The sequence below is a fragment of the Scomber scombrus genome, chromosome 23 (assembly GCF_963691925.1).
Source record: "Scomber scombrus chromosome 23, fScoSco1.1, whole genome shotgun sequence".
In the NCBI taxonomy this organism is placed as follows: domain Eukaryota; kingdom Metazoa; phylum Chordata; class Actinopteri; order Scombriformes; family Scombridae; genus Scomber; species Scomber scombrus.
This window is the reverse complement of record NC_084992.1, coordinates 9,252,551-9,275,827: the sequence shown is the minus strand read 5'-3', so window position 1 is coordinate 9,275,827 and position 23,277 is coordinate 9,252,551. Positions and strand designations below refer to the sequence as shown.

The following is a 23,277-nucleotide window of genomic DNA, read 5'->3' as shown; positions in this document are numbered from 1 at the left end:
TGTTGATTGTGCTGTTGTATTAATGGTTGGAGGTGATCTCAATGTCTGTCTGATCTCTTAGGAGGCTCTTTGCAGGCCTGACAGTTGATCCCTTTATGTCATTATGTCTCTCTCTCAAGGACTTTAAGTGGCATATGTTAGAGAGACAGAGAGACAGAGAGCTTGAGAAACAGAGAATGAAAGCAAGTAACGTGATACTATACCAGTGTGATACACACAAAGCTCACTCTGTGCCTCACAATAGGCCCGATATCGCCACTTCCCTATTGAGTCCCGGTTGCACATAACAGATTTGCTTCAAAGAGCCACTTTCACCTAAAACTCTCTCCAGTCCGCTGTGGTTCTGCGTGCAGAGGCGTGCAACTGAGCCGAGTCCCATTGTGGATTTCTCCCGCCCCTTGTGTCTGCCAACCCTGATATTGTTTCACAGACCAGAGAGGGGAGAGATTCAAGTTCAAGTCCAGATATGTCTAACCCCCTTTCCCTCCTTTATCTTTATCCCAAACTCTGTCTAGAAGGGATAGGAGAGACATTGAGTCAAGAACAGCCCCGACTACTGTCTCGTGGGTCAGGATGGGTAGAGCAATGCAGTCTTTGGACACTCAATAATATTCAAGTCTTTATTTTCTAGTCTATGAGGCCTGGGTCTGTGGGGACCCTAATTTTGTGGTCCGACCTTGTGTTCCTACAACAGGACTTGAGGTGGAGGTGGACCCTGTTCCTGATGCAGGACCAGGGGCTGCAGGCGGTGGTTGGCTGCGGTGGACTTGAGGATGCCGGGGCAGGACTGTGCGTATGGGCTGCTGTAGCGGATGTGTCTGCTGTGGAGGCCGGAGCTGGTAGCTTCGACGGTAGCGGATTGATTGGGAACGTAGGAGAACCCGTGTGTACTGGACTTCTGGCATGATGAGTTTGAGGCAGAGCTCCTGGGCCAGGCTCGAGAACCCACGGCTGAGATTTACCGGGAGGTCGTAACCCACTATGTCGACTTTTCCGCTAGGCTGCCAGGGTCGGAGGTCCTTGTTTTTGATCTGCGCAGCTGAGCGAAGAAGCGGCATCCGCCCACCGAAGCAGCTTCTCATCAGCCTCTCCTGAGCTTGTCGAAGGAGTCGGACCTCCCTGGCAACACAAGCTGGACCCAGAGCTGATAACTGGCGCCACAGTGAGGCATTAAAGTGGTCATAAAGTCGTGCGTCTAAAGAATTCCAGGCACGGATTTTGGCAGGGAGGCCTGGTGTGAGGCTCCGTTTGGAGCTCGGTGTCCGCATGTTGAGCTTTACATACAGGATGTCGTCCAGATCCCAGGAGAGGAGATGGCGAAGGAGAACTAGTGACTCATCAAAGTACTCCGCAATCATCACCAAGGAGAACACCCGGTCTACTTCCGCCACAAAAGCCCGAGCATACGCCACATCTGTTGCGGGGCGATCCTTGTCTCCGCCCAAGTCAAAGGTCAAGGTGTTGCGTGCGTACATGGAGTCCTTCTCATCTGGCCGGTAGTAGCGCCAGGGCTCGGCTAAGAAAGCCTCCAGGGAGCCGTTGGGGACCCTCTTGAAGCTCTGACAGTACTGGTTGTAGTAACTGAACAAGGACTCGAACATGGAGCCGGGCTCTCTCAGGATTGTGACGTATAGCGTGTCGTTAGGCATGAGACGCTGCATTTCTGCCTTGTTGAAGCGCATATGGCTGGTGATGATGTTCGGCGGCAGCGTGTGGGGGTGGACAAAGTGAGAGGTGAAGGTGCGCGGGTAGCAGAACTGGTGGCCACAGGCCTGCACAGGCAACGCCACGGTCAGGTTGTTGCGCTCTGCGAAGCGGAACAGCAGGTTCTGCATGGTGGTGCTGGCCGTTTTGTGGGTCTTGAGGAAGGCCACGTTGGTGTGCTTAGGTTTCAGGCCCGGGGAAGGGTGGGAACGGAGGGCAGGACAGCCGAGGTGGAAGGCCTCCATGGTCCTGAAGGAAGAAAAGTAATCATTTATTTTAAGCTCCATTAACTCCAGAAAAAGGAGCAGTTACTCCAAATAAAACTGTGATATTACAGACGTAATTGCACTGGCACTGAACAGATAATGGCAAAGATGGAGGTGTGGAGTGAGAGGCTGAAGAATGGGAAAGTTAGAAAGTGAACATGCAGGAGAATCGGAAAGATATGAGACTGAGACAAAGGGGCAGACATTGGATAGTAGGATAAAGCTGTTGAAGAACAGAGTGTCAGAAACTGGGAGTGCAAGATATTTTAAAGTGTGTCCCCAATGTTTGTTACCGGGGCTGAACTATAAATCAATATGAATGTTTACTGACTTTTCAGTTGAGCCTTTTCATGATTAAATGAACTTACTGTGTTATCATTTTACAAAATTCTAGTATCTCATATACTGATATGATTTCCAACAATTGTAATTAAAAAATAACAAAATTAATGATAATTATGTTTCGTTATGTGATTTGAATCCTTTTTGCTAATGTGATATCTATATACGTATACATACTCGGAAAGAAATTAATATAGCTGGATCAGTACATGTGCCAATACTGACTAGTCATATTTAATACAGTTTATTTATCATAAAATCTGTTTTCCACCATCACAATGATTGCTGGCCTCATGTTACATGAAAAAATGTTCACAAAGAGATCCACACGGTGAGGTTTACAGATTTTAAAGCTGGGAAAACAGAGCACATTATACCCTGAGTTGAGGTTTTGTTATCATGAGTCAAATATGAGTTTCAGAATCATGAGAGAAAAATTTGGATTGGAGCATCGCTGTTAACAAAGCACCATTGGTTTCAAGCATAAAGCCCAGCATTATAGTACAGTAGTGAGCATACGACTGACACAAAGTATGAAGGCCATGGTCACTATGTGATTATAAAATATGGGGTCATATTTCTAAAAAGAATAATGAAAGCACTGGGAGTCTCACTGTAGCCAAACGTATATGATACACTTGTATCTCAGCAAAAAAGCTAAATAAAAAATCACAGAAAAGTCCAATTATACTTAGAAATGTGAGAATACATACTGAATACTTTGCAGTATTATGATATGTAATATTCTCTACAGATCAAACTAGAGAGTCCGATATTAAACAGGCAGGGATATGGGAGGTGGAAAGTAGGAAGACAAGGGGCTGAGTAATAATGTTCAATGAAGTGAGGCAGTAAAGACATAGATGGGGAAAAGGTTCCATGAGCAAAGTGTGAAGTTGTCAAGAGTACGAGAACAGAATACAGGTCTGTCAAAGATCTACGATCCAGCTACTCTTATAATTGGTCCCTCGACGAACTAGTGTCCATATCTGGCTATTATAATAAGCCACTTTAAACGGAACAGACAGTAGCTTCAACCATCACATTTTTCATAAAACATGAGCACCATATGGACTTACAGAGAGATATACAGAGGGTATATAATGTGATTAGTATGTGTGTGTTTGCACACGTGTGGGCGTGTTTCAATCACTCACCAGCTCAAGTGGCCCCCATGGTGCAGCAGAAGACTGACAGTACTGATGGCAACGAAGACCAGGAATATCTTCTTCTGCGACATCGCTCTCGGCTTCACTGGGACTGTGGGAGGAAAGAAAAGAGAGAAGAGCGAGAGTCAGACGAGAAGGTAGAGTAGGTAAGAGTGAGAACGAGGGCAGGTGTAATGAGAGAGCGAAAACGAGGATGAGCCGGGAAGGAGAATGCCAGTGAAAATGGGCAACAGGGAATTAGGGAACAAGAGGAGAAAACGGTAGGGAAAAGATGAAAGGAAGCAGAGACGAGGAGAGAAAAAAGGGAATAAAGAATGCGAACAAGAGGAAGAGACGGACATGGTGAGAAGGATTTATTCAGCAAATAATTGCTAGGATCCATTAGCAGGAGAAGGTAGTGTGGGCTCGGCTTTTGTCACTGTGTAATAATACAATGAATGATACCTTCATTACCTTTCACAGCAGTAATAGTCACATTCATTGTTAAACCCTTTTATATTCTCTTGGCTCACACCCTGGACTGATGCCCCTGTCCGTTAGGTCCCGTCAGTAACGAGGGATATGCATATGTGAAAAACCAACAGCACTTCACGGTGAGAGTCCCAGTGTCAGTGAAACTCCCCAGTGTCACTTGACCTGCGCTGCTAAAATGCTACGACAGCAATGGAACCTGGGAAGGAGTCCAAGTCTCTCTCGGTGGCATCTCACTTGCATAACAATGGCCGGTGTCTCTCTCCTTGATTACACAGTCCCGTTACCATCTGCACACATGCCAACAGACACGAAGCCGTGCTCGCCTCACTCTGAGCAGCGGTATGTTGACACAGCGTATGTCATTTTGTGGATGCTATTATCCGAATTGTGCCGGAGTACCATGAGTGCATCGTTTTTAAGCATGGACGACCCCAGTGGGAAACGACTAACAACGGCGGTGTTACTGCCACCCACTCAAGTGAACTTGATCATTAAGGGTTTGCTACGCAGACAGGGAGCTTGGTGAAATAATATTTTCCAACCACTCTGGTATTCAAATTTAATTTCACAGGATGTTTGTAGACTGCAAGTAATAGTCGTACTGTTTATGAACAAATTGATAAGTGGTTTAGTTTAAAATACTGTACAATGTCCAAAATAGAGTCCAAAACCTAAATATATTCACCTTGCAGTGACATCCATTAGAGTAAAACAGCAATTTACATTCAAGAAGCTGGAGTCTATTAATTTGTGCCAATTATGGTTGACAAATGACTTACAGGGGACGTATCATGCACATTTCCAGGTCTATACTTATACTCTGATGCTCTAAAATCTAAACATAACTTACATGTTTGAGCCCAAATCTGATCGGAAAGTGGACAATCTGCGGAACAATTGGACGAGCTTTTGTGGGAATGTGCGAATAGTCATGAGGAGGAAGTAGAGGTAACATAACAAACAAAGCATTGAGAGCAGGTTTTGACTTCCAGGAATGATTTTTACACGTTTTGAAGCTTTGACCATGTTTAACAAAGACATCCGACGTCATAGCGGTATAAAAATAACACGAAAAGTATATGATCCCAGTAACAACTAATTAAACACAGTATACAACAAAGAGTCATCCTTCTGAGCTCATGAATAGGCAGGATTTGTGATATTATTTCATGTGCAGATTTAAGCAACCGTGGTGGAAAAATGAGTCCCGGGCTCTAAGTTAAAGCAGGTATGTTTCCCAAACAGTGATTTCAAGCGTTCAGTGACAAAATGACAGCTGACCTTGTGTCAACTCATGGAAGATAAAGTGAGAGACACTGACTTTCATTTTTCCTCTTGCTGTAGCTCTGAAACGCTTGAACAGCTGCGACCGTGCTGCTTCGGCGGCCCGCGCTCAGCAGGAATGTGCATAAACGTGCACATGCAGGGACACAAAAATGCACAAAAGTCTTCTCTGATTCTGAACATGCACTAACGCTCTCACACCAATCGATGTATAGACTTGTAGGCACACAGTTTTGAGTGGTTTTGGGCTAGTTGGTAGTCTAAAAATAGCGATATCTTGTCATTCATAGCTTCGTCACATACAGTTTTACATTTTGTTATTGAGGGAAAGTCAAATGATTGGTCTAATTATTCACACGGTTACACACATTCAGATCTGTGAGCTTTCCAGTACAGCCAGAGTCATTAAGTGCCTCGCTTTAGGGCACCGCAGCAGATGTTGAGGGAAGGGAAATCATTATTCATTCATAACCCTGGTTTATCCAACCGGTCTGCTTTTTTTTGTTGTTGTTGTTTTTTTTCTTTCAAACCTAAACCTTCACAGGACACAGATTTCACAGGAATGCAGTTTGCTTCTCTTTTTAAATTCCACATAATGATGAAAGATTAAGAGGGGATGCAAAGACTCTGCAAGACAAACGGCATAGAAAGTGATGCAGACTCTAGTACAAATCCATTTGACTACTGAACCACACTAAAACAAGAGTATAGGTTTGGGTGTGCATGTGTGTAAGAAGGTGTGTCCGTTTATTTGGCGGTAATGGGAATTACAAAGACAGCTGGTTCACCTGCATGAGTGCATGCATTACAGCTAAGGAGTGAGTAGTTAGCCATCATTTCTGTGGATCGATACCACCATAGTTTAGTAACAGTGCATCATGATGTATTGTTTTCTACTGCAATGCCTTATGATTCACTGGATAAATGCTTGAAATGCTGAAACTGATCTATCCTTGATGTGAGTGTTCCTTTCTCCCTCCGTCAACCTCTAAATGTCAGCTGATCTCTTTTTTTTCATTTCATTTCAACCTTTATTTAGACTCAGAGATATACTGAGGTAGAGACCTCATTTACAATTTATCCGAGCAAAAACATCACATCCCAGGCACAAGAAGCACAAACAACATAATGGGATCATTGGGGATATTAGGGCTGCAACTTATCATTTAATTTCATTATCGAGCAATCTGCTGATGGTTTGGTGTCTAAAATTGCAGAAAAATGGAGAAAAGAGCACAAGAGGACACTTTAAAATAGCAGGCTTTGTCCAACCGACAGCCCAAAGAGCTCCAAATATTCAATTTACAATAATGAAAAACAGAATGGCAGCTGTTGATTCTCACATTTAAGAGGCTGAAATCAGACTGTTTGGCATCTTTTCTTGTTAAATCACCCAAAGGATTCATAAATTCATATTTAGTTTTATTCATTTGCACCACAACCATTATCACAGGAACAGGAAATTCAGGCTTTTCCACAAGGCAATTTATATCTCAAACTAATTCCAGAGTGTTAAATGGCACTCAGCAAACCCTACGCAGGGTTTATTTACCCACCGATGTGTCCTCTTTACACATAGCATGCCAATATTATTTTACTGCCACAAGTGCACAGTTGCTTTCAGAGAAGGTTGAGAACATCTCGCTGCACTTTTAAGGTTGGGAACAAGTTCAACTCTTTAATAAATAAAATGTTCTTTTTTTAACGTTTCCTGTCTCTTTTGCATTGTTTCATGTCTGTCTGAACGCAGTGTGAGTAGTTGGAGATGTTCACTTTCATGTTTTCTCGTCAGAAAGTCATTTACGGTCATTGTATCTAGTGAAAAACAACCTCCACTGACATGTAAATTTTCTGAGCAAGATAATTCATTACACTAAACATGACACATTCATTTAGTTCTGCTTTATTTCATTTTCACTGTGCCCAAGTTGAATGTTTTCATAGGCTATCTGTGCCCTCGTCACATCAACGTCTCCTTACCGTCAATCACCTGACACTCACTGGAGGAAATGCAACTCTCTGACAGGAAAAAACATTTCACCTTTGCACCTTCATTGTCAAATAAAGTCAGTATTTAACCAGTGATAGAGAAGCTGTTTGTATTTCATACACAACAATGAAACCCCTAAAGTTGTGCTCAGACTGGAGTGAGTATTAGAGTCAGCATGAATAAAAACAAATAAAATGGAAATTGGCTCTAGGTGGTCCGAATTTGTGCAAAAGTTACAGCTGAAGGACGACAGACAACAGCAGAAAAATGAGAGGGATGAAAATAATAAGAAGTTTGCACATCTATTTTTTATTTGCAAAAGAAGAATTAGTTATTTTAAAGGAGTTTAAATATCTAAATATGTACAGTATGTAAGTAAAACTATATGCCTGTGCTATGAACGATCACTACTGGCTATTCTGAAGGTGCTCCCTTACACAGTTTACCTCAATATAAAGTGTTTTGTGTGTTGTAGTGATTTCACTAAGTTCCCAGTATGTTCCAGTATTATAACCAATAGAAATGATGATCAAAATGACCTGAAATGTAATTAAACAGCCCTTTTCTTTCCCTGTTACAGCTGCTTGCATATATTCCCCTAACAAAAGAAAAATATAAGTGGAGCAGAATGAACTCTTCATCCCTATCCTAAGAAATGTCACCTTTTCCCGGACGGTCAATTACATTTAGTTACACTGGCTGCTTCGGCTCAAGGTTAGCTTCCATTTGCATAAGAAAATGTCACATAATACTTGTTTTGAATTAAACTAAATATGAAATGAAGCACAGACTGGCAGCGTTGCGACGTGGTCAGCACTATGAAACTATGCAGCAGAAACGAAGGGGCTGTTTCTTGTGATAAGCGGTGCTGGTTCATAGCTCAGTGTGTGTGTGTGTGTGTGTGTGTGTGTGTGTGTGTGTGTGTGTGTGTGTGTGTGTGTGTGTGTGTGTGTGTGTGTGTGTGTGTGTGTGTGTGAGGGGATGGAGGTAGATCAGGTGTCACAGACAGTTAATAAAAAGGGATTTAAGTGGCTTTCAGCAGACAGGCTCAACCTCTTCCCTTTATCCACCCTCATCTACTGCCGTCTTCTCCTCATCCTCCTCCTCCTCAGTCCTCCGTCCTCCTGCACTGACACTCTGGCCTCTTTAATTAAAAAGGTGTGATTAGGTTTCTCTTAACGATCGGTGCAGATATGAGCACATAGAAGGAGGACATTGGATCTTTCTTTTAGCACACAATGATTCAGAAGAGAAGCGACACAGGAGAAAAGATACCGTAATAGATATTAAGACCCTATTTGTGCACTGTTTTAATGATTAAGGGAGGGATAATCCAGAAGGAGGTGTGTGTTTTAAAGGATTTCAACACATGACGTGAAGATAAGAACCGCTTTGCCTCGACTAAGCAGTGCACGCAGAGCCTCAGAGTGGATTATCCGCTTTACATCGTGGTCACTCGCCAAAGATTTTAAATTAGAGTCGAGTATGTTGAGCCTCAGCAGTAAAAGGCTACGAGGCAAAAGTTAGCCGTTCATTCCTGTGATTTTAACCCGTTGCCATGGTTACACATAGAAAAAGGAAACTGATAAAACTGAGCCAAAGCATATGTGGATTCAAGTGTTTTTTATGACCACAGACAGACCAATACTGGACTTTTGATATTGATCAGTAATTGAGAGCATTACAATCTTATAAATGTTTTGGTCCGATACAGGTTCCATATTTTAGAGCTTTAGAGCTGGAAATGATAAAATGATCCGTAGAGTTGAGGGTCACTGCAGCCAGCTGATATTTCTCTGTGTGTTCACCATTCACATAGAGTACAAGCAGTCAGCAGTGTCAATGTAATAATATTGATTAGTGCAGCTTTAATTGCTGCTAATGTGTTTCAAGCTTTTTTCCGTGGCTGTGTTGTTGCGCCTCACAAACACAACATGATTTCAGAAGAAGATGTGTGAAGGAATGATCCTCTTATCTCTCTTAAATTCTCCCTGCAGGTGATTTAAACTTCATTTCCTCTATTTTCCCTGCACATCTTTTCTTTTTGTCTCTCTCTGTCTTTATCTTTCTGTCAGCTTGCCTCCATCTCTCCCAGAGGTCTTTTCTCTCTCCAACGCTCCTGCTACAATGTGAAAACGTGATGGCTCCAAAATGTCAGCTGTTCATGAATCAATGAAAAAGAATGAGAGAGTTTTGGGAGAGTTTTGCCTTCTGCAAAGTTTGAAGCCACTGTCACAGCGTCTGACATAAACAAATATAGATATATAATTCAAAGACATAAAATACACACTGGGTGAAAAGATAGAACATTTAAAAAAAGATGTCCTACATGATCTAGACAAAAACATAACAACTGTGGCCCCCCCCCCACACACAGATGTTCACCACATAGACACACACACACACACACAGCTGACGACAGCCTAAAGAGCATATGAAGGTGGCTTCATGCTCAGTCCTCCGGGGCAACAGCAGCTGCTTCTCTCCATGATCCAGTCATCTGTACTGATCTCATATGATGACCTTTGACCTCTCCTGAGGGGGTTTTTAAAACTCAAACGCTCTGTAAGGTTTCAGAAAAATAACACGCACACCTACACAGATGCACTTTGAGGCTTTGAGCTCTCACACTGTCATCAATATAAGATGAATGATTCCTAAACTCTCATAACGCTGTTTGTCTTCCAAACCAGTGAACATACCGAGGTACGACAGCCCATAGCTTTAGCACATATGTCAACCTTAACCAACCCCCCCTTTCGTTTTTTAACACACACACACGCATATGCACAGCTGTTCTGCAGCCACCAGGGAGATGACCAATAGTCCGGCCATCAGTAACAAGATGACTGTTGCTGCGGGAAACCAAGGGCAAAGCCTGACATACCATCTAACACTGTGAATAGATACAGACACACAGGCAGCTCTCAGACCCGAGGGGTGCATTAGCATTAACGTTGCCCTTCAACAGCAATGTGGAAAATGCTAGTTTGCTAGCAAGCAGATGATCACGGGGTAAAAGGCTACGTAAGCTAAAAAGTGCTCCGACAGCAATTTGAAGCTCCATTCACAAAAATTAATGAGCACTACATGACAGTGACGGCTGTGGGACGAGGGAGCAGGAGGGTGCATCAGCCTTCTTTCAACCTAGCGTGGCTTAAAAGGGTCAGTTCACGCAAATTAGCGCTACCTCTGGTGTAATCTAGCCATGCTCATTGTTTTGATTTTTATTTAGAAAGAACTTCAGGAGTTTAGTTTTGCATTTTCATCCTGACATCTCGTCCCTTACAGTCAAGCTCCAAATGCCCTGGATCCTAAAATTCCCATAATGCAACTTGACCTCCTCATTCCTTTTATACCTTCATGTAAACTGAATATATTGGGGTTGTGGTCTGTTGGTCAGGAAAAAACAAGACATTTTAGTTGCATCTTGGTCATTGAGAAACAGCATTGACATTTCTCACCATTTTCTAACAATGTTACAGTTGTTAGTTTCATTTTTACAAACCAACTGACTGAATTCAATGGATATATTGTTATATTGCCAATGCGTAGTGTTTTAATACTTATGCGCCCAACTCTGCAGTGATTTAACTGCCTTAAGGATGCTCACAAGTCTTAAACATAAGAATCCCCCTCACATCTACCCCATATCTATATCTATACCTCATATGTCATGCACACAGATAACTAACCTTTCATTTCTGGAAAAGAAGCTTTTTCAAACTCCATGCTACCAGTTTTCTATTAAATAAATAAACATATTTTGTTGTCTGTTGCCCAAGCCTAGATTTTCTCAAATCTCCCCCAGAGCTGCAGAACACATTATACAACAGTTTTGGCTGGTTGAGTAATACGTCCTGTGTCTATAATAAGGGGAAAAATCGATGTGGTGGAGTGCCACTTTGAAGAAATGCAAGAGGAGCAGATCTTTTCTGAAACAATATCCCAGTTATTGTCTTATCAGAGCACCTTTGTACCTATGATATATTGCCTATAAAACCTCATAACATTGTATTTTATATATTATCCAGGTCAGCAGGGGTGTTCTTTATGGATGGACACATTATACAACAGCTTTGAATGGTTGAGTTGTACGTCTTGTGACTGTAGGACCATTGAATAAATCTAATAGCAGCCGATCTGTCCTAAAACAACATTGCAGTTATTGTTTTATTAGAGCACCTTTGCACCTATAATGCCAAACCTGATTATCCAGGACACCAGGGATGTTGCTCATTAGGGCTGAATTTTCCATATTCAATACTATGAGCCCCACAAATTGAATTTTATTCAGCTTAACTGCTTGGGAATTGAGGCAGAGATATCAGATATCAAACTAAAACTATCTACATGTTTATATAAAACTTGATGGTGAGGAAAACCAACCCTATAGAAAAGTCCTTGAAACCAAATCCCTCACCAGCCTCGAGGGCAGTTGACCCTGAGGTCTGATCTCTCGTTGCAGTTTTCTACCCTGCGGTGATCAATAGGTATCACGTCTTATTATTACTGTTTACAAGGTGCAGTGACTCTGGCTTGACTTTGCTTACAAGGCATACAATTTCATGAGGTGACCTTATGCCGGCTCGCTGCTTCACTCAACTTCTGTGGAAGAAAAAAAGAAGCAACAACTGGACAGGCAGTCGAACAGCTGCACACAAATTTGTCCTGACATTAAATCCCCAGCTGCCTAAGAGTTACTGCTCAAGAACGTACTTCTTTTTTTTAATGATTGGAGGATTTACTCAAGAGCAAGCCAACGAAATGACAAGACCTTTTTTGTTTCAACTACACACTGTGGAGAGCTACTGTATAACAAGTTCTAATAAATCCCCAAAGGCCGTTCCGGGTCATCTAAGAAATCCATTAATTTTCCAGGAAGGCTGTTTACTGCTTACGTCTTAGGCCAACACACATACCAGCACACAGTTGATGACAATCCTGCGTCGCAATACACAATATGGGGTGAGGCAGGGACTTTTTCCAGGCACAAGTAGGATGTTGGCAGAGTACTGAGGATTAATGTCCGCAATCAGAAAACACTGGAAGTTTGACAACGACCTGAGCAAAGACGACAGGGTTGATCTGAGGATAGATGGACTCAAAGCATCTTTCTCTGTTGCCATAGTAAAAAGTCCTTAAAGGATTTTTCAAGTGAGTCTTAAAACACCAGTCATGTGCCCATATGGACACAGAAAGAGGTTTTCCTCGCTGTAATCATTCCTCCTGTTCATGCTGTTAAAAGATCTCCTTCAAATGTGCTTTCAGTGTAAGTGATGTGGGCAAAAACCCACAGTCTGTCTACACAGTCATTTACTGCAAAAATGCATTTAAAAGCAGATCTGAAGCCTATATGAGGCTTCAGCTGTCTGAGTTAGTCATATCAATCTGGATATCTGCCAAATGTACAGTCGTTTTTAGCATCGGGTTTCCTCTTTGTGTTTCCCTGTTGAGCTGTAGTGGAAGAATAGTAACAAAAAGAAGGACTTTGGCGCTAGAAAGATTGTAATGTTGAAAGATATCTACTTGATTTGACTCATTTGTACAGCTGAAGCTTAATGTAAGCTGCAGATCAACTTTAAATAATTTTTTTAAGGAGGCTTGTAGATTTTGTTCCCCATCACTTACAATGTAAATACATTGAAAGGATCTTCTAATGACCACTACGAACAGGAGGAATGATTACAGAAAGAAAAGCATGTTTCAATGTCTATTTGGGCTCCTGACTGTTGTTTTAAGACAGACTTGAATAATTGTGAAACCATCCTTTAAGCCCAAATCTGTAACAGTTCAGGCTTATCGACAGGTAGTTGGATCTTGCCAAGGTAGCTTTGGGTGAACTATATCCTGTACATGAACTCATTTTCAATTACAAATGTTTCACTTTCTCATATTTATAATGAAACAGGTTATTGACATTATCATTCAAATCTGATGGATTAATTGTCACAAGAGTTGTCTGTACTTACACACGACACAATACACAACTAAATCAATCCAAATTGATTTAAAACTAACTAAAAGATTCAGAGTCTTAGAGGATCAATGGAGCCAGAGCCTAAACACTAAACGGTATTAAATGATTAACCACAGAAGTCACTTTGCTGAAACATGTTTATGCAATTAAAGCTGGTATAACAAGGTTTTGTTTTCATCGCAGCATCACTGTCAGTTTAACCACATTCACTGGTTAACATCTAACAGTGCTGAAAGTGTGGAAACATTAGAAACACTGTGCAGCACAATGTAGAACAAAATAACAGTGGTAACAATGCAGCAACATGCATAAAAGGAGATTTATGTCCTATACATGCTGGGAGGATTGCCAGCACAGCATGTAAAAGCAATCACATGATCATGAAAACTGCTCATGATTTCAACTTTTCAACTCTTTTTTTTCTCTTACTTAAACATGATGACTTCATCCGTATTAAAATAAATCAATCCTCAAACTGCCTTCAAAGAACCAAATTTGCTGGATGAGAATTAACAGGATTATTTGAGCTTGATAGCAGCATGTTAGCCTGAATAAGTTAAGCCACATTTGAAGAACAGGACCCAGAGGACTTGACGTGTGTTAACGCTGGGAGAATGGCATATCATTTGGAGCATGTTTCAACTAGACAAAAAACACAAGAAAAAACCCTTTCAGACTGTAGCTTTAAGGACACATTTACACTACAAGCACTGAGGCTGTTTTCAGACTGATATTAGCACAGCATCAAAAACTCAGTGTTCTCGTTCAAGTCCAAACAGAGAGACCTAAAAAAAAGCAGAATTGTCCAGAGCTGTCTGTATTTCCACTGTCGACCTCATGAGGATACTAAAAAATGATTGCCTCTGTGATAACCTCCCAGTCAAAAAATAAGCTGTAAAATGATTCCTTGTAGTATTATATACCATGTTGCAGTGTTGTTGCATTCCCTGATCCTTCAATTTCTCACCAGTTCGCAGTGCTATTCTGTATTTATTATATTTAACATGACACGTGGTAACTTCATTAGTTTAATTGGTATCAGTGCTCTGTTGGATGCTTTCGGTCACTGTAGCTGCAGCATAACTTTAAATAACAATATGTTGTTGTTGTTTATAACTAAAGCAAACGGATGTGTAATAAGCAGCATCTTCTTAACTTGGAGCTTAATACGAGCAGCCGACGAGCACAGTGCTGCATCAGTGTGAATCGAGCTCTTCTTATTTTGTGGGAGCCCTGAGCCGAAGAAGATCACAGCTTCTGTCTGCACCCGAGCAAAGACTCTTTCTCTTATCGCTCTCTCCCCACTGTCTCCCTCCAGTCCTCATTACTTTAATCTAAACTGCACCTCAATGCCCCCCCCCCCACCCCTCCTCTCTGCTAGGCTTTTCCTTTTCCTCTCTCTATCACGTAGCTACTCCTCCAACCCTTTATCTTTACAGTAAAGGCAGTCAGGGCTCTCTGGCCAGTGCCCCTGCGGTGCTTTTTAAACATCTGCCCCACCCTGTTCCTGGACCTTTTAGAGATGCAGGCAAAGAAAGAATTAAATCAAGTGCATGTCCTTACTGCAACATGTTAATGTGTGTGTGTGTGTGTGCAGCAGTTTCTTCTTTGTGTGTATGTATATGTTAGTGCATGAGCGTGCCTGAGAGTGTGTCTAGATCATTACTTGTCTGCAGGGTAGACTCCCTGTGGACCCACAGATACAGGTTTTATCTTGCCCTAAATGACCCCCCAGAGAGAGTGATGAGAGAGCAGCAGAGATGGGGAGAACAGGGGGAGAAAATGGGGTGAGTGAGGGACAGCGAGCATAGATGAAGGGAGTGGAGGGAGAAAGATGATATTTCACAAAAGACCAACAGGGAACAAGGGAACATGCAAAAGGAGAATGAAAGAGGTCTGAGACTGATTGAGCAGGCAGAATCAACATCAGGCCGTGTATTTGTGCGCTTATTGATGAAAGCCTTTGAGATCATTTTTTACTGGCAAGCGCCTTACGCCAAATCCAGGGAGGGAACAAGAGGCAGAGAGACAGAAAACATCAGCAAGACAATGTTCCCTTTGGCGAAGTCAAATGACAAGCACATCTTGTGTTTTCTCTCTTTGCATATAAACACACTACACATCGACTACAGCTTAATCCCCACACTACGCCGGGCTGTGCCGCGATTTGCCTCGACAACAGATTTGTGATAATGTCTGAATGATAACAGACGCTAACGCTGAAGAATGACAGCAGCAGATAGAACGCTTTTCTTTTTTTATTATTCTTTCTTACAACTACACCAACCTTTTCAGTATCTTTAAATTATTGAAACTACATTTTATTTGCTGTGGAAATGACAAAGGCTTCATTTTCTGCAAGAGAAAATCCATTCCATATAGAAGTACTTTTGAAAAGCAGACACATACTTTTTAAGCAACAGAGGCGACCACTTCAATTTTCTCGGAGCCTCGGCCAGAAATGAACAATCAAGAGGTTTGTACGGGCGCCTCTGTAATCATCTGTCTTTGCTTGCATGTGTGTATATATGTGTTTGCGCGTTACTGTGCCTGAGGACCTGTTCACACCTGGCATTAACATGTGTCTCCAGTGATTGAATCACATGAGAAAAGCTTTAAGTACATCAGTTAACACCTAGTATTAGACTGTGTCTCCACATGTGTCTCCAGTGACCACTTGATGATTGGACCTCACTTTTCTGCTCTATATGCAAATAAACATCATGGTGTCCACAATACTCCGACACTTTCAAACCCCTAAAACAGAGACTTTTGAAACACCTGCTGGTCCTGTTTAAGTCTGGACGGGTGGAAACAGAGACCTTTTAAAACCATGACAGACCTGGATCTACTAGGGTGAAAAAGCATTCACTGCACCCTCTGTTTAATGTTCTGCACCCTCAGTTGAAATTTGAATAATAAATGCCAAGCACAGAGGCGCAAGGACTGTGTGGGTGTCTCTATGTGCACCTGCTATTTTGGTTCATGTATTTGCAGCAGCGCGGCGTGTAAAAAGGGATGAGTGAAAGTGAATATAGATCAGCGGGTGTGGTGATTATTAAATAGTCTCTCAGTCAATCACATCGCTGCTCTCATAGCTCTGAAACAGCTGTGACGATCACTGTTAAATGTGATAACGACGGCTCAACAAGACTGGTCGTCTGGATGGTTTCAGAGTATCACAACATGAACACACATCACCACAAATCTGCACCCAAACACAGATGGAGCCGTGTGTTTTATCAATTAGTTGTTATAATAGTGATTAAAATACAAAATAAATTGATATGGTAAAAAGAAAAAGGCTGTGATGAGCCCTGCTGACCCGACACCTCCATCACAAAAAGCAGAATATGAAGTTATAATCAACCAGACTGATGTGTGTAGAAGTGTGTGTGGTTGTTCTGTAGCAGCCCGGTGTCATCAGGTGATTTAAAGGTAAACACGGTGAACGGCCGCGGCGTAATTGCACTGCGCTCCGCCGAGGCACTTCTCCGAGGCTGAGGGGTTTATCAACACATCAGTCCTGCTGCCTTCAGATGCTGCAGGGGTTTAATGAACTGGAGGAGAAGCTTTTCACACAATATAAAGAAGCTGTGGGCAGCAGATACTATAAGAATCTCCCACATTCATTTATAGATGAATGCTGACTGATTTACTGACTTTCTTGAGTTTTTTTATTATCCCACCAGTGCCTGGTTGGAGAGTTTTATCAATGGTTGTCGATGCACATGCATGCCCAGAGTATGTGAATGTTCATGTGGTATGTGTGTTTTCAGGTGTGTTAGTAAGGATGGAGATTAAATCTGAAACGGTGCTAAAAAGGTGCAACAGGAATCAGATCATTTTCATTTTGAAACACCTTTATAAAATGAGAACTTATTAGTGTGAATGTAGCCTGTGAGTGGGTCTGGATCATTACTTGTCTGCAGGGTAGACTCCCTGTGGACCCACAGATACAGGTTTTATCTTGCCCTAAATGACCCCCGAGAGAGAGTGATGAGAGAGCAGCAGAGATGGGGAGAAAATGGGGTGAGTGAGGGACAGCGAGCATAGATGAAGGGAGTGGAGGGAGAAAGATGATATTTCACAAAAGGCAAACAGGGAACAAGGGAATATGCAAAAGGAGAATGAAAGAGGTCTGAGACTGATTGAGCAGGCAGAATCAACATCAGGCCGTGTATTTGTGCACTTATTGATGAAAGCCTTTGAGATCACTTTTTACTGGCAAGCGTCTTACGCCAAATCCAGGGAGGGAACAAGAGGCAGAGAGACAGAAAACATCAGCAAGACAATGTTCCCTTTGGCGAAGTCAAATGACAAGCACATCTTGTGTTTTCTCTCTTTGCATATAAACACACTACACATCGACTACAGCTTAATCCCCACACTACGCCGGGCTGTGCCGCGCTTTGCCTCGACAACAGATTTGTGATAATGTCTGAATGATAACAGACGCTAACGCTGAAGAATGACAGCAGCAGATAGAACGCTTTTCTTTTTTTATTATTCTTTCTTACAACTACACCAACCTTTTCAGTATCTTTAAATTATTGAAACTACATTTTATTTGCTGTGGAAATGACAAAGGCTTCATTTTCCGCAAGAGAAAATCCATTCCATATAGAAGTACTTTTGAAAAGCAGACCCAATACTTTTAAGCAACAGAGGCGACCACTTCAATTTTCTCGGAGCCTCGGCCAGAAATGAACAATCAAGAGGTTTGTACTTGTTCTAGCACTCCTTTACACTTCGCGTCTCAATCACCACTCCCAAATAAAAAACATCATCATAAACACTCAAAAGGTTGCTGCTCCGCTTGTTTTGTTTTTTGTTTGAGTGTGTACTTCAGCGGGGGAAACAGTCTAGCAAAATATCACTCCTGCCTCCTTTATTTATCTGCATTCATATTCTGCTCAGGGAACTCAATGTGCTTTTGCAACTCAGCTGTTCATTTACATAAGACGCAGGATTCCTCCTTGCCAAATTAATTTGATGTTCCGAGGCGAAGCCCTAAAGCACCTCCAGCAGACAAAATCCCAGCTTTCCCCGGCCCGACCTGCAGAGTTGACATCAGCTGAGCTAACCAGAGTGTCGTATACTATACTTTGCTTTTGTTGCACTTGTAGGCCTTTCACTAAGCCCCCTGTGCCGCTGCTCTGTGCTTAAGCTGGACGCCAATTACCAGCACATTGCCTAGGGAGCTGAGTGATCCAGCAGGTTCGTTTGGACCTCAGCTTATTTATGTATTCTCAGTTTTATTGGATGATAGTGTATTCTGCTGCAGTGTGCCACTTATGTTTACCCCCCTCACTAAAGATAAAAGGGAAGGCCCCATTTCAACAACACGACAAATGAGCAAGATTTATGAATCTAAACACGCCAGCTTCTCTCAGAGTTACTGTATATTTTCAGCAGTGCCAAAACTCTCCACCCCGTCCCGAACGCCCCCACCGGGAGTATCTCAACCCGGAGAGCTTTGATTCTTCCAGCACCAGAGCAGAAAAACCAAAAGAGCTGCCTGCATGCTGCAATTAGACAGTGACACTGTCACGATTGTAGACAGAAGGAACATTAAAGGCTCCGCTTCACCGCGATGGAATTCGTACAAGCTCATATAAAAAGCTTGTCGGCTTACATCAGAGACTTGGAAATGCTGCTAACGTGGACAGACAGACAGGGTAGCCTGTAGTGATTTGTATGAAAATACAAAGACATACAAGGGCACAATCTACAGAGTTCTATTAATCAAACTTTAGAGACCCACCATAGTCCCAAATGTTGTCTTTTTTAGGTGGATATAGAAGTGGTATACATCACCTGATAGCTGGGAACATGAAGGTTAATTTGAAATGCTGCTCAGCACTGTGTGTTTTAGTTAGGCGCCTATTCAAAGTTTTTTTTTAAAGAGTGTAAAAGGGCTTAGAGCATTATGATGGACGTATATGATGTCCATTTGCATGCTCAATCATGTCTCATAATTTGTTATTATTATATATAATATATATAATATATATATTAAATATTATTATTTCCATTTCTGACCACTCGAGAATTGATAAAAATGGTCAAAAATCCCTCCAAAATACACATTTAGACACTTCAATGAACACCATTGAAAAACGTGTGTGATTGTGTATCAAAAACGTTTGACATTTGGAGATTTCTTAAGAATTGCATTATTCAGTGACTGGCTGGCGAGCATTTCTGTTCTGGTAACTGTAGTTGAAAAGCTTCATAAGGCTGCGATTATCCCAGAGGTCACAATATGTCAGTTTTTTTTAAAAATGGTCTCACTACAATGAAATGGGTACTGTGTACATGAATAAAACTGGGCCTTTTGAATCCACAACAGTCTCAGCTTTCCAGTCATACCCAATTCATGCTTAGGGACCACAGTGCAGAAATATTCAAATATACCATTTTTAGAATAGGTGACAATAACACATTTATACTCTACTCAAAAAACTGCACGGTTTTTGCCCCAAACTGCATGACATTAGCATAAAGTTGGCATATATGTAAAGGGGAGACTTGCGGGTTCCCATAGAACCTATTTTCATTCAGATATCCTGAGGTGAGAGGTGGAGGGAACCCCTTTGAACATAACCGTGCCAGTTTTTCCTCCACCAAAATTTAGCCTAACTGGAACATTATTTAGCTCCCTTCCCGACACGCTAGTATGATAACAATGGATGCCTTAGGCCTAGTTTCATATTATACCCATATCTTCACTCTAACTTTAAAATTGAACCTACTACAGCCTCTGAACGACAGTAATGTTGGTTGAGATTGTATTTGGCCCCACGGGTCTCACTATTTTGGTTGCTATTTATGTCATCAAAATAAATTTCATCCAGACTTTCTACTGCACGTAAAGATGCACGCAGCAAAACTCCAGCTTATGTGCAGTAGACTTCTGGCTGCCTGACACAACTGCCCATGAGTAAATACATCATAGTTTCCCCCCCCCCCCACACTTATTGATTAAATCACAGTGTGTATGTGATAGATCACCTGCCACTGGTGGTGCATTGCATCCTATTGCGTGGCATGCTGCAATAGAATGTACTGCATCAGAGGTTGTAACATACCAATCAATAGCCATCATATGCTGCTAAACCACCCTGGTAATAGATTTGAAACATTACTTTTCTGCAGCTCTTTACAGGTTTTATCTGATTCATCTAGGTTATGATCAAGTGTCCATCAAACTTTTTGTTTTTTACATGGAAATGATGCAGATGGTGTTTGGTGGCAAATGCAATGGATTGAGTTACTCTGTATTTATGAGATTAAATCCTGCAAAAAACTCCCTTTTGAATAACTACCTCTTCTTGCCGAATAGATGAAAATTGTCTTTTGACTTCTATAGCCATTGTCCTGGGCAGCTGTACTGGTAATGCTCATGGGCACCTCTCCTAGTTCTTCTAGGGACACAGAGGATTACACATGGGCTAAACCTTCTCAGAGTCTCCCATTCACCTCATGGGTTCAAACCCATGCAGGATTATTTATAGGCACCTGGGAGGAAATCCTATCTTCTGCAGAAATGTCCTAAATATTAACAACTAACAAGCCATGAGGTTTATTCTTAATCAGGTGAATGGAACAGATAAAGCTGGAGCAGAAAAGTAGGAGTGCCAGCAAAGTACTGAGCAAATCCACTGCTAATGATCCAAGCAAAAACATAAAGGCAGATTTAAGATCCAGTGTGGTTTGATAGGTGAGTCTGAGCAGCAACAGCGCCAGAGTTGGAAGTTCAATTAGCACTACAGCCTCTTGTGTAAAAACGATATCAATCAAGGTATTTTTAAGCTGCTTTGGGTGGAAACCAATACCACTATAAGTAAAAAAAGTTTTAAAAAAAAACAAAACACATTTATTATCATTTATCTAGGAAACAGCAGGGAAAAAACATTTAATAGACGAAATCGGATCTTGCAAATGGATGCCATTACACCTGGCGCTGAACCCTAACCCTTGTCGGCTTTACGCCCACATTATTGCATGTTTAAACACAACATAGGCTAATGAGCCGATAAACCCCCATGCAAGCAGCAATAAGCGAGATCAATACATGCTTAATCAATGTAACATGGCCCTGATAGTGAAAATCCCTGCAGGCAATTAGATACCGCTTGAGAAGGTGCTGTCCTCTTCCATACCCAATTATGACTGGGTCAAATGGGCTTAATTGGGTGTCTAGTTTGTTGATTATCGCCGAGGCAAGCAAATCACCCTGTTTATCTACTGATAGTAGAGAGGTCCCTGGCTAATTCTGGTTTCGTCTGTGGTGATAATTGGGAAATTAAAAGGCAAATAAGCGATAACATTGTGATCGTTGTTTCTGGATAACTTGAGGAGTAATTAGAGGAAAAAGCAGAGAGGATGTCCACTTCTGATGAGATCAGGTAATAAATATATTGACTGAGGACTGGCAGTGAATATTAATTAAAGACAAAGAAGATATTATATGTAAGAAAACATTTTAAGAAACTAATAAGAGATTTGTTTGGAATTTAAGCTAAGCTGTGAGTCAATCCCTAAATTGAAACTTTTGCATGTTCATAATTTCAAGCATACAAAATTAATGTTGTATAATTACAGCAGTTTGGTGGATGCATCCAACAGTTTTTTAGGCACCGATTCAAATCTGCACATACAAAAGCACCTGAGTGGAAACGCCAAAAATTCCATCCAATGCACATAAAAACCTCTATGGCTGGCTGAGCTAGTTGGCATATTGAACTGACTTTCTGCAGCAATTACCTGATTAAATTGCCTGATTAAAGGATGGTACAGAATATTTATCAGTTATATAGTTACCAAAAGAAATCACTTAAAGGGGACGTATCATTCACATTCCAGGTTTATATTTATATTCAGGGGTTTTACTGAAATATCTCTGCATGTGTTACAGTTTAAGAAACTGGCTCTTTATGCAGCCTCTCAGTTCAGCCTCTGTCTCTAGAACCCATCTCACGACAGTAGTGAAATAATCCCGAAATGCAATTGGTAGATTTGTGCACATGGAGATGACTTTTTACATCTTTTCGCGACTTTCAAACTAATACATTTCAGTTGGATATATATTTTGTGTCCCAACTGATGCAGGCATGAAAGATGCCTCCATTTGAAATACATTCATTTGAAAGTTGCGCCGATTGTCTAAAAAAACAATGGAACAATGGATTTGTGTCCATGTACCCAAATCTATAGATTACATTTCGTGACTATTTCATGACTGTGTTGGTTTATAGCAGGATGTTTTAGACCATGTCTCTTCAAGGTCCCCCTCAAGTGAGCCCAGTCTGATTTCAGTTATTTTTCTCGTTCTTTACTCGAAATATTATCTTTTCGAATACACCGGCACATATTTCAGATAAAGTGAACAACGTGTGTATCAACAAAGCAACCAAGACTACGAAAGAGAAAGCCGATTGTGGGCATGCGCAAACAATCTGATGTCATTACGAGGAGGATTAGCCTGTAGCCCTGGTTGTCGACATGCAGGCAGCATTTTAACATATGTTCACCTCAAGTTTTAGAACTTTGACTATATTTAAATGATAAATTCAACCATAAAATAGTACAGAAATGAATCCCCAATACCTGTGCAATATTTTAATGGAAACAATTTTCAGTGTTAGCATTTAGAATATTAAAGAGGTGTAAAGAGTCCCTCTGCTGTGAATGTGACAGGCAGGATGACTCCTTGTGAATATGTCATTCACACCCATGTGGCTGTAATGGCTCTGAGGCTCAGAGTAGCAGGGAGGTCAAAGGATAACCGCTGGATTGACAATAGGAGCGTCTCATTCTGCTGTCTGCTCCAGCTGTCACTTCCGGACCGCAGTAGAACGGAATCGGAACGACGGGATCCAAATTCCAGATTCTTCACAGAGCGTCGAGCCCGCTTTGAGCCGGGCGATGCCTCCAAATAGCCTACCGCTCCGAATGGAGAGCCGGAGTCTGAATAATTAACCACAATGGAACAATAAACGCGCTGTTCTCACAAGTTCTCCTCATTCTAAAAATGTCAAAAGCAGATGGCACGCTGCCTGC

General features: G+C 41.7%; 1 protein-coding gene across 1 annotated transcript; it reads right to left on the bottom strand.

Moving 5' to 3' along the window:
• Positions 1-632: 632 nt before the first annotated feature.
• Positions 633-10,990, bottom strand: gal3st3 (galactose-3-O-sulfotransferase 3). Its single transcript, XM_062444441.1, has 3 exons — positions 10,957-10,990; positions 3,470-3,566; positions 633-1,953 (listed from the first exon to the last, which is right to left on the bottom strand). Coding segments are annotated over exons 1-3 (1,419 nt in total). The 5' UTR covers positions 10,958-10,990.
• Between the last annotated feature and the right edge of the window lie 12,287 nt (positions 10,991-23,277).

Bases quoted from the DNA above. Each gene is read 5' to 3' on its own strand.
- gal3st3 (XM_062444441.1), bottom strand. The intron at 1,954-3,469 runs GTGAGTGATTGA...TTCTTCCTTCAG, and splicing joins CATGGGGGCCACTTGAGCTG to GACCATGGAGGCCTTCCACC.